At 51.3% G+C, this 12,889-nt stretch overlaps 1 protein-coding gene across 2 annotated transcripts in view; it reads right to left on the bottom strand.

The window, feature by feature from the left end:
* Nucleotides 1–8,401, bottom strand: part of MINDY4 (MINDY lysine 48 deubiquitinase 4) — a 115,608-nt gene extending 107,207 nt beyond the window's left edge. For both annotated transcript variants that reach the window (XR_008663076.1, XM_055314828.1), the window contains exons 1-2: nucleotides 8,294–8,401; nucleotides 1,201–1,320 (exon numbers count right to left, since the gene is read on the bottom strand). Coding sequence is in view for 1 of the 2 variants with exons in the window: in XM_055314828.1 (XP_055170803.1) it covers nucleotides 1,201–1,320; nucleotides 8,294–8,356 (183 nt within the window). In the remaining variant the exon portion in view is untranslated. The remainder of the gene's footprint in view (nucleotides 1–1,200; nucleotides 1,321–8,293) is intronic.
* Between the last annotated feature and the right edge of the window lie 4,488 nt (nucleotides 8,402–12,889).

The raw sequence follows: 12,889 nt of genomic DNA, 5'->3' as shown, positions 1-12,889 counted from the left end.
ACTACAGCAGGACTGAGAATCAGAAGATCCGGTTCTAGCCTCACTCCTGCCCCATAACTCACTGTGACACCTGGACAGGCCACTTTTCTGTGGCTCGCAGCTCCCCTAAGTGAGGTCCCCCAATCTCCCAGCAGTTGAAAAGCTGCTTAGCCCAGTCCTGAGGGGCTATCCAAGAAGGCCAAGAAGGCAAGTCCTCTTCACCCCCAATTCAACCATGGGGCTTCCTTCTTAGTTTCATACATGTGGACATCGCAGGATATGTCATTGTATTGCCTTTTTAAAAAATGACGATAAATGCTAAACTACCTGACCATTAGGTTCTTTCCCACTCTACCACAATGCCCTACCACAAGGCCACATCTGCTGGAGAGCCCATTCCTCGGTCAGATTAGAAGATTCTGTCTTTGTGGCAGAAAAAAACAATTAAGCCAGAACGGTAGCTTCATTCAGAGAGTCGGCCAATGATATAATCCACAAACACATATAGAGACTATTCTCTATGTCCTTGGGCAACAGGCTAAGTACACGGACACAACGGTGAGCAAAAGAGACGCCAGTCTCGGGCCTCCTGCTGCATGCAAAGTGGTGGGGAGGCAGACGGTAATTAAACAACCACACATACATACTCTAGTATAAGTGTGCTGAGCACCACAAAGGACAACTACAGGGTTGGGGGGAGGTGGTGGGGCTGGGGGATCAGGGAAGCCCCCCACCCTCCCCAATTCCAAGGCACCAGGGTTAGCTGAGCCCAAGCCCCGTTTCTGCCTAAATTAAATGTCACAGTAGACTTAAAAATAAGCTATTACTCAGATTTGAAGAAGGAAAATCTTACATGGGCAGGGAATGGAAAATTTTAGTATAACCGAATATGATATTCCTAAGTACGGTCTGGCTAAAAACAGCCTCCTAGGGGAGGAGGGGGCACAGGGAGTAACTGTCAAGGGCCCGGGTTCAAGGTGAGCTTCCTGCCACACATGCGCAACAGGCCCCCGGGGGGCAGCCTAGGGCCTCCATGAGGCTGGAAACCCAACTCACACTGGGGATTTGTCAGCACTTGGCCGGGTCCGCTGCTCCCCTGGCCGCAGGCACGGCAAGCCTCCTGCCACCACCGTCTCCGACAGCTTGGCAGGGCCCCGCCAGTGCTCTGACATTGCCAAGCTCAGTTCCAGAACATTACACCACACCTTAAAAAGCACGTACCTTGTTCTCCTTGTAGAGAAATTCAAGATGCAAAACCTTGCGGAGATCATTTCTGCTGTTTATGCTGAGGTCAGAGCGTGGGCGTTCCTGGTCCATGGTCACACATGTCTTCTTTAAGCCCTGCAGGAAGAAATCTGAATCATTATTTTCATTTTAATCAAAACCTTCCGTTCTCTGATGTAGGTTATAAATAAAAGACTGTTGATGCTCATTTTGATCATTCCTATCCTGCCTATCCTGCCTTCCTTGCAAGGAAATTACAAGGACCAAAAACTGACTTAAGAATTTATTTTTAGGCGCCTGGATGGCTCAGTCGGTTAAGGGGCCACCTTTGGCTGGGGTCACGATCCCCGGGTCCTGGGATCGAGTCTCTCATCGGGCTCCCTGCTCAGTGGGGAGTCTGCTTCTCCCTTTCCTCCCCTTGCTTGTGCTCTGTCAAATAAATAAATAAAATCATTTAAAAAAGAAGTGAAGGGTGCCTGGGTGGCTCAGAGGGTTGATCTCAGGGTCCTGGGATCGAGCGCCGCCTCGGGCTCCCTGCTAAGTGGGGAGCTTGCTTCTTCCTCTCCCTCTGTGATCTCTCTGGCTCTCACTCTCTCTCTAAAATAAATACATAAAATGTTTTTTTTTAAAAAAAAGGAGTTTATTTTTATATAAGCTTTACACTTGACATCTTCACTATTATTATTGTTCTGAATCTTAAAATAACTCCATGGCCCGAGTTAAGGTTGGAGCTATTGGCCCATTTTATAGAAAATGAAAGTGAGGTTCAGGTAACTAACTGATTCACCTAAGGCTGGAGCCCTGGGTTTGCACTAGATTTGGAGCCACAGAATATGAAGCTTTAAAAATAAATAAAAGGAAAAAAATAAGCAAAAGGTCGATAACAATTCCTTTCTTTTCTCGGGTAAGAGCAAGGACTGATCTGCCCACGTAACACAGGAGAATCACAGAGCAGGGGGCTCTGACCATCCCAGCCTGTGAGTCAGCAATGCCAGGACTGAAGCCCCTGGAAGCACGTGGTAAGCGTTTGCTGAGGTCCCAGTGAAGCCACTTGCCATCATCCAGTCCTCACCTCCCAAAAGGCCCAATGAAGACACTCCAGCAATGGCAAGTGCTATTCCCTACTATAAGCCTGGCTTCTTCATCCAAAAATTAACCACAGAAGCTGGGGCCTGCCCACCCCACTGGACCATGGTGATCACCCAACACAGAGGAGGAAGAGATACCTCACAAACAGCTCAGCCTGGTGCTAAGGGAGCCTTTTGCTCTTCGTGGATCCAGCCCCTCGTGCTAGTCAGGCCTCAACATCTCACCCAGGTTTTGTGTTCACAATCTTACAGAGACTCCCACTGATGGGAAAACAAGACAAAACCTGCTTCCTGTCATTAACTGAGGGAAGCAGAATTTGTGAAAAAAAAGAGATATGAACACAACCTTGAAACAAAGAGAATAAAAAGGAAGTCTTAGGGAGGAGGAACAGAAAGAAATGGGTGTGCATGTTGGGGGAAAGGCAGAGGCATACCTGGGTGCCCTAAGGAGAATGAACTGGGAGTTAGAGGGAGGAGGTCACAGCAAGCACCTACATTGCATCTGGGTTTCCCCATGGCTTTCCAGCCAATGAGAGCGAGGCAGAAACCATGAGAGTCCCCCTCTGCTGAATAACTCTTTATGTCTGTCAGCAGTTCAGATCAGCAAGTCTTGGCACACTTAACAAACTTCCCAGGATGGTGGTACACACTGACATTTGGAAGCCACTGCGGGAGTGGACAAGGATCCCTCAGGAATCAGCCAGTCCTCAGTCCCATCCAGGTCCGCTTAATCTTTACCACTCAACAAACATTTCCCATGTACCTACGATGCGACAGGCTGTTCTAGATTCAGGAGATACCAATGGAATAAGACAAACCTCACCCCTTCACAGAGCTGACATTCTGTTGGGGAAGTGGACCACAAACAGGGGTAAATGTGCAGCAGGCAGCTGCTAACGTGCACTACTATGCAGACAAATAAAATGAGAGCAGAGACACAGAGAAGAACACTGTTAGTCAGCTACTTATTGAGCATCATCTGCAGGCTCACTCCTGTCTTCCAGTTTTCCCATCTGTCAAATGAAGGGAATGAACCACTAGTCTACTAGTTCAGCTGCTGGAGGCAGAGGAGTAAACAGATCAAAGTCCTAGCCCTCACGGAGCTTACATTCTATGGGGAAAAGCCAACAACTCTAATATGCTGTGGGGAAAAGAAGTGTAGCAGAGCAGGAAACAGAAAGGACCAGGAGGGGGTGCAAGGAGGTTTGATACTTTACAAAAATCAGGAAAGATTTCGTGATTAGGTGACATTAGAGCAGGGATGTGAGGGAAGTAGGGGAACAGGCCATGCAGACAGTTCAGGGAAGTGTGTTCATGGCAAGAAAAAGCAAGTACAAAGGCCCTGAGGCCAGTGCAGCTAGAGCCACGTGGCCAGGGGGAAATGGCAGGAAATGAGGTCAGAGAGGTTGCCTAGAGCCTGAAAAGGAAAGGCCTTGTTGACTTCAGTGAAATCTTGGGGGGGGGGGGGGCAGGTAAGGGCAGGGTGAAAACAGGAGCTTGTATTTGTAAAGGATCACTGGCTGCTAGGTTGGGAACAGATTTTTGGAGGCAAGGATTTAAGCAGAAACTAGTTAGGATGCTGTGGGACAACTCACATGAAAGACAGAGGTGGCTTGGACTAGGGCAGTTGCAGCACAAGTAGAAAGAGGTGGCTGCATGCTGTATATGCTCTGGTGGTAAAGCCAACAGATGTACTAACGGACTGGATGTGGGGTATACAAGAGGGAGAAAAGCCAGGAACGACTGCAAAGCTTTCGGGCCAAGTGACCAGAAAGATGGTGACACTGCCTATCAAAATGGGAAAAGCTGCAAGACACAGAGGGGATCAAGAATTGGGTTTTGGACATGTTAAGATATTCATTGTATATCCAACGGAAAATGTAAAATTGGCAGTTGGTAAGAATGTAAGAGTTCGGGGAGAGATCTTGGCCAGACAGGCATTTGGGAATTGTCATCATGTTGATGGCCCTGGAATCCAGGAGGCTGGAGGAGGCACCTGGAAAATGAGTGAAGAAGAGAAGAAAACACTGAGTCTTTGAGTCCCCCGGCACAGCTCCAGGAAATGAGGGGGACCAGCAAACACCCCGAGAGGTTAGAGGACACAACGCAGAAGGTGGCCTCCAGAAGCCAAGTGGAATGAGTTTCCAGAAAGAAGGGCACAAAACAGCTGTGCCAAACACAGTGTTAGATCAAGAAGTGTGGGAACTGTAAGTTAAAGGTCATTGATAAACTTGACAAGAGTTGCTTCCATGGATCAGTGGGGACAGAAGCCTGATTGGAGCAGGCTTGAGCAAGCAGGAAGGATGAGGATCAGAGCACACATAGTTCTTTCATGGGGTTTGGCTGTAAGAGGGAGAAGAAAAATGACCCAGTAGCTGGAGGGACCTGGGAATCAAGAGGGGGTTCTGTAGGAACGACAGTAGAGAAGACAAAATATATATGCAACGGAGAGAGAGAACTGCTGCTGTGCCCTCACGCAGGCAAGAGGGGATGGCACGCAGGGAGGGGCTGACCTTTCCCAGGAGCATGGAGAATAACCTGGTAAGAGCAGCAGGGAGGCAGAGGGAAGGTCCAGGCCCAGGAAGGTTCATAACTGGAGTGGTACAGCCTGTGTGTGTGTGTGCTGGGGGAGGTTCTCAAAACTGCATGTTTTCTTGGTGCGATGAGAACAGGGAAGTTGTTGTGTGGGCTTAGATGAGAGGGCAGGTGTGAAACAGCCATCCCAGAGCGGAGAGAGGGGGCAGACTGGGGAGCTCTCACCAGGAGGGCAGCCATGCCTGAGGCCTCAGGGGGCTGGGGGGCCTGAAACCATCCACATGCTGCTGTGTTTCTCTCCAGCTCCGTTGGGCACTGCAGGGGCAGGCATGGAGGAGGCCAAAGGGAATCTGAAAACTCGGAGGGCTGGGGGGTTGGCGGAGGGAACATGATGAAAGAAGTGAAGGGCAAGGGAGGTGAGCATGTTGTTGGAAGGTGTGATTATAACGACAGGAGGGTAAGAAGTGGGTAGAGGTCACAACAGGACTGGAGGGCCCCTAGAAAAGTTGGCAGGAACTATGGAATGCAGATGTGAGTGAGACTGAAGAACAGTTTATGACGGGCAGGCTGCTAAGGAGGCGAGCTGCAAGTGAGGATGACAGACTGCTTGCACAGATTACAGGAAGGGTACTGGTGACCACAGGCCCAGGACATGCCCGCTTGGAAAGGTGGCATAAGTAGGATGGGAACAAGTGACTGCAGGAGAGGGAGGCTGGGGCACAAGAAGAGTCACCCTGGAGCACCCTGACATTGCAGGAGATGTTCATGACTCTCCGAGGGCAGCCCACACTTAGAAGGGGGCCAGCGTAGCTGGGTACGATGTAGGGTAGAGGGCAGAGGAGGCAGTTGTGGCAGGTGAGGTCGGAGGGACCGCCTGCACAGGGTCAAAGAGAGCCTCGTAGCCCAGGTGAGGCGGTGACGCCTTCCCTTGGATTTTATGCTGCTTGTAGCAGGAAGCTCATAGAGGGTTTTGAGTCGAGGTGTGACAAGATCTAACTTGCTCACCGTGGGCAAGTTTCTTTGCCCCCTAGCCTCATGATCGTCTTACATGAAACGGAGTAAGTATTCCTGTCTTTCAGGCCTGTTACGAGGATCTGAGAAAACAAACAGGCAACCAGAAGGCACCTCACACCATGATGGGAACTTTCTAGGTTATACCGGCCTCGTGCCAAGCCCTGAGGGGAGTACGTGGTCTCTGCACCAGAGCAGAAAGAAGCTGACAAGGAAAGCACAGCTGGTCTACATGGCAGTCCCACCTCTCCACAACTTTCTGAGTGACTGTGGGCAACTCCTTGGTCAGGTCAGGGCTTTAGTGTGCCCAGATGAAAAATGGGAGGGAGAAGGGCTGGCTGAACCAGACACGGCCAAGGCTCCACCCAGATCGGGTGTCAGCTCTGCGGACTGGGCGGGACAGGCAGACATATAAATTATAATGTGAGCACCAGTGAGCAAGCCACAGACAAGGTAAGTCAGTTATTCCGATGGAAGTTATCCAAGAAGACTTCCTGAAGGAAACAGACCTGGGGTAGGCTGTGGGTAGAACAGGCGAAAGCATGTGGGAGAAGCTGGAACCCACACTGGGGTGGTACACTGGGGTGGAGCTATAGTGGAGCCTTAGGTATCTGGGGAGGACTTTGGGTTTCATTTGTACTCTTAAGAAAGGAAAGGCAAGAGGAAAACAGAGTTTTGCTTGGTGACCCAGGCTTCAAAGAAATGATAGTGGGCAGCCTCGCAGGGCGTGTCACTGACATCAGATGTGCAGCCAAGACTTGGTGATGGAAGGTCAACTAGCCTGAAACACAGAGCAGATACAATGAAGCCACATTGCATTTAATTTTTTTTTTTAATAGAGGCACTGGGGATCCCTGGGTGGCTCAGCGGTTTGGTGCCTGCCTTCAGCCCAGGGCATGATCCTGGAGTCCCGGGATCGAGTCTCATGTCAGGCTCCCTGTATGGAGCCTGCTTCTCCCTCTGCCTGTGTCTCTGCCTTTCTCTCTCTGTCTCTCATGAATAAATAAATAAATAATATAAATAAATAAATAAATAAATAAATAAAGGCACTGAGTGGCTCAGTTGGTTAAGCATCTGTCTTCAGCTGGGGTCACAACCCCAGGGAGCTGGGATTGAGCCTCCGCACTGGGCCCCCCTGCTCAGTGAGGAGTCTGCTTCTCCCTCTCCCTGCCACTCCTCATGCTCGTGCCCTATCAAATAAATAAATAAAACCTTTTTGAAAAAATAACCTTTTTAGGGACGCCTGGGCAGCTCAGCAGCTCAGCATCTGCTCAGGGTGTGATCCCGGGTTGCGGATTGAGTCCCAAATCAGGCTTCCTGCATGGATCCTGCTTCTCCCTCTGCTTATGTCTCTGCCTCTCTCTGTCTCTCTCTCATGAATAAGTGAATAAAATCTTTGTTAAAATGATAATAATAACTTTTAAATTAAAGAAAACATTATTAAGAAGCAAAGAAAGACACTTTCAAAACAGATGCACGAGAGGGGCGAGAGGTGAAGACAACGCTGACTACAGGTACCTACTAGGTGCCAGATACAATGCTTGGGGACTGCCCATATATTATTATTAATCCTCATCATAAATCTGCAAACGGTGGGTCTTATCAATCCTGTTTTACAAATAAGGAAACTGAGGCAGTGTGACGCACGCAGGCTCACACTCTGCTAACTGGTTGCCGGTATTTGAACCGCTCCACCCGATTCCAAGGTCCTTCCCCTTTTCCGCACCCCCCCCCTCAAAAAAAAATGATTTTGCTCGTGTGTATGTTTAATCCAGACACCAGCCCAGGGCCCCTGCTCAAGTGAGCAGGGGGCCCAGTGCGGAGGCTCAATCCCAGCTCCCTGGGGTCACGACCCCAGCTGAAGGCAGATGCTTAACCAACTGAGCCACCCAGTGCCGAGCCCTGGAGAAGGGGTCAGAAGGCGGCAGAGGCTTCCGCAGGCACCTGCAGCGACCTCTTGTCTCCCACGGAGTCCCCACCTCCGCTGCAGATGATGATGCTTAAGGGCCTCCGGGAAAACTCTCCCGGGGCGGCCCGGGGCAAGCTGCAACCCGCCACGGCCTGCAGCCTCTGAGCTCCCGCCGCCGCCGGGGACCACGCACGACTCAAGGGCTCGACGACCCGGGAGGCGGGAGGCCGGTCCCGGCCGCGACGAGGCGGCGGCTGTGCCCCCGGGGGAGGGAGGCCCGCGCCCCGCCCCCGCGCAGAGGCGGGATGGGGGGCCAGCGCGGGGCGGCGGGGCGGGCGGCGGGGCCGGCGGGCGCTGCGCGGGGCCCGCGATGCCTCCTGGGAAATGTAGTTTCGGCCGGCCCCAGGCTAGAGGCGCTCCCGTCGGGCATCCCGGGCCGGGCGGCGGCGGCGGCGGCGGCGGCGGCGGCTCCCCCCGCGCGAAGCTGCGGGCCCGGCGCCCCCTCCCTGGGGCAGCGGCCCCGAGCGGCGCCGGCGGCGCGACCTACCTTCCTGCTGAGGAACTCCCGGACCAGCGAGGCGGCCACCTCCTCCACGAAGAGCCTGTCCATGCCGCCGGCTCTGCCGACGAGGCCGGACGCCGCAGCCCGGGCCCGGGTCCGTTGGGGCGGGGCGGGGCGGGCCGCGTTGCCGTGGCGACCGTGTCCCCGGAGCCGGGAGCGCTCCTCCCCTTGCCCGGAGCCCGCGGGCTGGGAGGGCGGGCGCACGGGGAGGAGCGTCCTGCGCGGCTCCGCTCCCGGCCCCGCACGGGGCTCCGCTCGGCGCGCGCCCCTGATGGCCGGCGGCGGGGAGCGGGGAGCGGGGAGGCGGCCTGCCCCCGCCCGCGAGGACCCCCCACAGCTGGCTCCTGCGCCCACTGAGGCCCGGGGACCTGGGCGGCCTGCACTGGGCGGGGCGGGGAGGCCCAGGTCCCTGTGAGCTCCGTGCAGAAATCAAAGGACAAGGGCCTCACCCGCTTAGTGCCTGCTGTCCCATAATGACACTGCCAGTAATTGAGCACCAAGCGGCTTATGCAGGTGTCCTGGAAGTAAGGACCCAATCATCATAAATATCCATAAGCATTCCCAAAGAAGAATAGGCTTTGGGGATAGCCCCAGGGCGCAGCGGTTTAGCGCCGCCTGCAGCCCGGGGCGTGATCCTGGAGACCCGGGATCGAGTCCCGCGTCGGCCCCCCTGCGTGGAGCCTGCTCCTCCCTCTGCCTGTGTCTCTGCCTCTCTCTCTCCGTGTCTCTATGAATGAATAAATAAAATCTTAAAAAAAAAAAGAAAAGAAAAATAGGCTTTCCGAGTGGCGTAAAATGGAGCTGCTGAGTAAATCAAAGCTATAGAGTACCCAGCAAATAGAATTTCTCCATGCCACAGACTAGCACGAAACTGGCATTAGCCACCAAGAGCATCGGCCTCACGGTGATCAGCTGTAATCTCTTCCCCTAAGTTAACTCGCTGAGCTTTCAGCAATGGAACTGTGAGTGGGAAAAGTTAATTCCCAAAAGACTACATGCAGCATATCTTCGCGTAAACGTAAAACAACTTCAACCAGAAAATCAGAACTTGTAGGGATATAAGATATAATGCTTTCCGGTAAAGCTTTTTTTTTTTTTTTTAAATAAAAAAAAAAAGTGCAAGGGGGCAGCCCGGTGGCTCAGTGGTTTAGCGCTGCCTTCAGCCCAGGGCCTGATCCTGGAGACCCAGGATCGAGTCCTGCCTCGGGCTCCCTGCATGGAGCCTGCTTCTCCCTCTGCCTGTGTCTCTGCCTCTCTCTCTCTCTCTCTCTCTCTCTCTCTCTCTCTCTCTCTCTGTGTGTGTGTGTCTCCCATGAATAAATAAATAAAATCTTAAAAAAAAAAAGAGCAAGGGAACAAAGACCGCATGATTCAGAAGGGGGAGGATAGAGCACAGGGTAGGGGAGAACCACATGGGTAAATATAAGTAATTTCAATGTTCTAGATGTCACTAGGGCATTTGTTTCTTAGGCATTTGTTACAGCGTTTCTATCAATGCATTAGTTTAATAAAAGATGGCCTTGCAGGGACTGATTTGAGGAGGATGTCATGAACCAAGGCATATTATTAATTAATTCTATGCCCCTGAGGTCCAAAGGAAGGGAGGGAGGAAAGGGGAACAGAGGGACAATTTAGATGGCTTTGTCTCAACACAGGGTTCTGTGACGTGTGTGCATACACACACGTGCATGTGTAAAATCATACGCATCTCTGTTCAGCAGTGGCTCTAGGGATCTGAGTTTGTGTCATTTGTGTGAGTCTGACCACAGGAGTTTATGGGGTCCTTGGCTTCTTCCTGGTGCCCCAGGGGGCTCTGGAGCAGGGTCCAGCTAGCATGGTATAGGCCTTAGAACAGGCCTGCTGCATTATGTTGTGAGAGTTGTGGTTCATATGCTGCCTCCTCCAAGATGCTCCAGGTTGGGACTGACTGAATGGATCCCCTTCCAACCTCGGCTCCTTGAGAGCAGGACAGGACTGGGCATTTACCTGGGTCAGCGGGCTCCAGAGAACAGAGGTGGGAGCATGGATCTGACCAGGTGTAACATGTCTAGACCAGCTGGGTTGGAAGGACATTGTGAGAGTCCTTCTAATGACGTGACCCTCAGTCCTTCCCAGCCATCTGGCCACCACTCCCAGAGGTCAGGACGGGGATTCCATTCCAGGTTATTGTCCTTGACAACATGAAGGAGCAGTTCCTCTTCTAACTCTCTACACAGCCCCACCTCATTGGCCACCTCCCAATCTCTACTTCACATGGCCACTAATGTGAGATTGGAGATGGAAGAAAGACCCAGCCTCAGCCAGGCCCCAGCAAGATGAAGTGCAACAGCCACAACCATGGTGAGATTTGGCCTTTCATTCAGCCCAAAGCACATGAGACCTCCTGACTCCCAGGGTGATGGGTCTTGCCATCTGTGCAGGTCTGTGCAACAGGGCCATCCAGGCAGAGGGAGGGAGGGAGGGAGGGAGGGAGGGAGGAAGGAAGGAAGGAAGGAAGGAAGGAAGGAAGGAAGGAAGGAAGTTCCTCCTCATATTTGAATGTCAACTAATAAACATAGAAAGAATGTTGGAATTGGCAAATAACCATTTGACAACTAGCATAATAATCATTCATTCACGCAGGAATCATCAATGGATGCTTAAACTAGTGGGTCAAAGTTTTATGAGAACAGGACAGTTATATAATCTCAAAGCACCTCTATGAATGGGAAAAAATTGTCACTTTAGAATACAGAAAGTTGGCCCCTATGACATTCACCCAAGTGATCAGAGTCACCATCACCAACAATGGGACAGATCAACATCATGTCCCTCCTCATGCACTGAAAGAGACAATACCACAGAAATGGTATTCCTGCCAAAATGATAAGAAGAACAACAACATCAGTGACTTTAACAAAATCCAATTTCGCTTGTCTCTTATAGAAATCCAGGACTCACACAGTGCCACACAATATTGGGTTCCCCCATTTCTTTCTCTCTTGTTTCTCCATCATTGTATGGCCTTGACCACGATGGAAGCATCCATGTTCCAGGTAGCAAGATAAAGGATGAAGAAGAAAAAGCAAAGAGTCCATATGTACCACATCTTGAAGGTTTCCAGAAGCTGACACAGAACACTCCACTTACATCCCTATGATCAGAACTCCCTTGCTTGGTCACACTCAGCTGCAAAGGAGGCTGGGAAATGTAGTTTTGATTTGGCAGCCATGTGCCCAGCTAAAAAATTCTATTACTATGAAAGGAAGGATGGCTACAATGGACCCGGGAGGACAACGAACAGTCTTTGGCACACTGATGTTTCCTTTCAAAATGGCATATTTCTACACCCCCGGTCCTTTCTTTTGGGATCTCAAATCATGGCACCCTCTCCACCTCAAGCACTTACTGTACACACAACACACCCAATGTTGCTCAGAGGCCCATACCCTGCAGACCTCGATCCCCAAACATACCTGGGCCAATCTCGCTTCCATGCCTGTGCACAACTTAAAATCTCAATGCCATTTCCTATTAGGGATGACAATAGCCTACGGAAACTCTCCCGTGGCCTCTATGCTGACATTTAAGCTGATTTAAGCTGAGATAACCAGAATGTCCAAACTTTGTTCCTTCCTTCCTAGATAAGCAAATTTAAATGCCTGTGGTAAATAACTGTTTCTCTTGACCTTGGGCTTTTTCAGAGCTCCGGAGGGAAAAGAGATTTGGAGGTTTTGAAATTAGCATGGAGTAGCAAGATGGCTGGACTTGTCAGTTCTCCGATAGAGACTGGGGATCTCCTTTTGCCCTGAAGGCACTAGGGCAAGATCTAGGGTCTGCATTTAAGGGCACAAATGACAACAGCCACAGATCTCATCACTGTGTCTTTTCTTCCCTGTCTCCCACTCCACCCACCACCTCCACCAGGATGTGGGGTGTTACAATCTTGGGGAGGGAGGATATTGGGGAAGTTGATATGCTTTAGGAAGCTATAGAGTCTTTGTGGAAGCTTCTCTCCAAGTCTGGCTTGGCCTAAGATGGTACTTGATTCCCATAATACGATCGGGTAGAGGCGTGGAGAGTGGGAAATCTCCTGAGAATCTATAGCCAGCAGCCTGCGTCTTGTCTTATCTGATCCACTGCAGGACCACAGGGGCCATGCCTGCGAAGTGGGCCTGGGCCCCTGTATTATTAGTCACATCACACAAGTTTTTCCCTCTGCCAGAAATGGCTAGGCCTTCTCCTCTCCATTAAACGTTAGTGAACAACTCACTCTTAAAACCCAGCTCAATGGTCACTTCCAGGAATTCCCCCAGGCCCAGCTCCACGCTCTCCTGGCACTCTACAAGGTGATGGTGTGAGCTGCAGGGGAGACTCTCAGGCTTTTGGGCTACACTGCCTGGATGCAGAAGCCTGGCTCAGCTTCTTTTGTAGTTGTGTGATTTGAGCAAATCTTTTAACTTCTCTCAGTTTCCCCACCTGTAAAATGAGGATTAAAAGCAGTACCTTCCACATGGGGCTATTGTGAGAATTAAATGAGTTTTACATGGTTTTTTTTTGTTTTTAAGTGGTTGGCCTCATGGCAATGTTATTCACAATAGC

This window comes from Nyctereutes procyonoides, unplaced genomic scaffold (genome assembly GCF_905146905.1).
Source record: "Nyctereutes procyonoides isolate TBG_1078 unplaced genomic scaffold, NYPRO_anot_genome, whole genome shotgun sequence".
In the NCBI taxonomy this organism is placed as follows: domain Eukaryota; kingdom Metazoa; phylum Chordata; class Mammalia; order Carnivora; family Canidae; genus Nyctereutes; species Nyctereutes procyonoides.
This window is presented reverse-complemented; position numbering and strand designations above follow the sequence as displayed.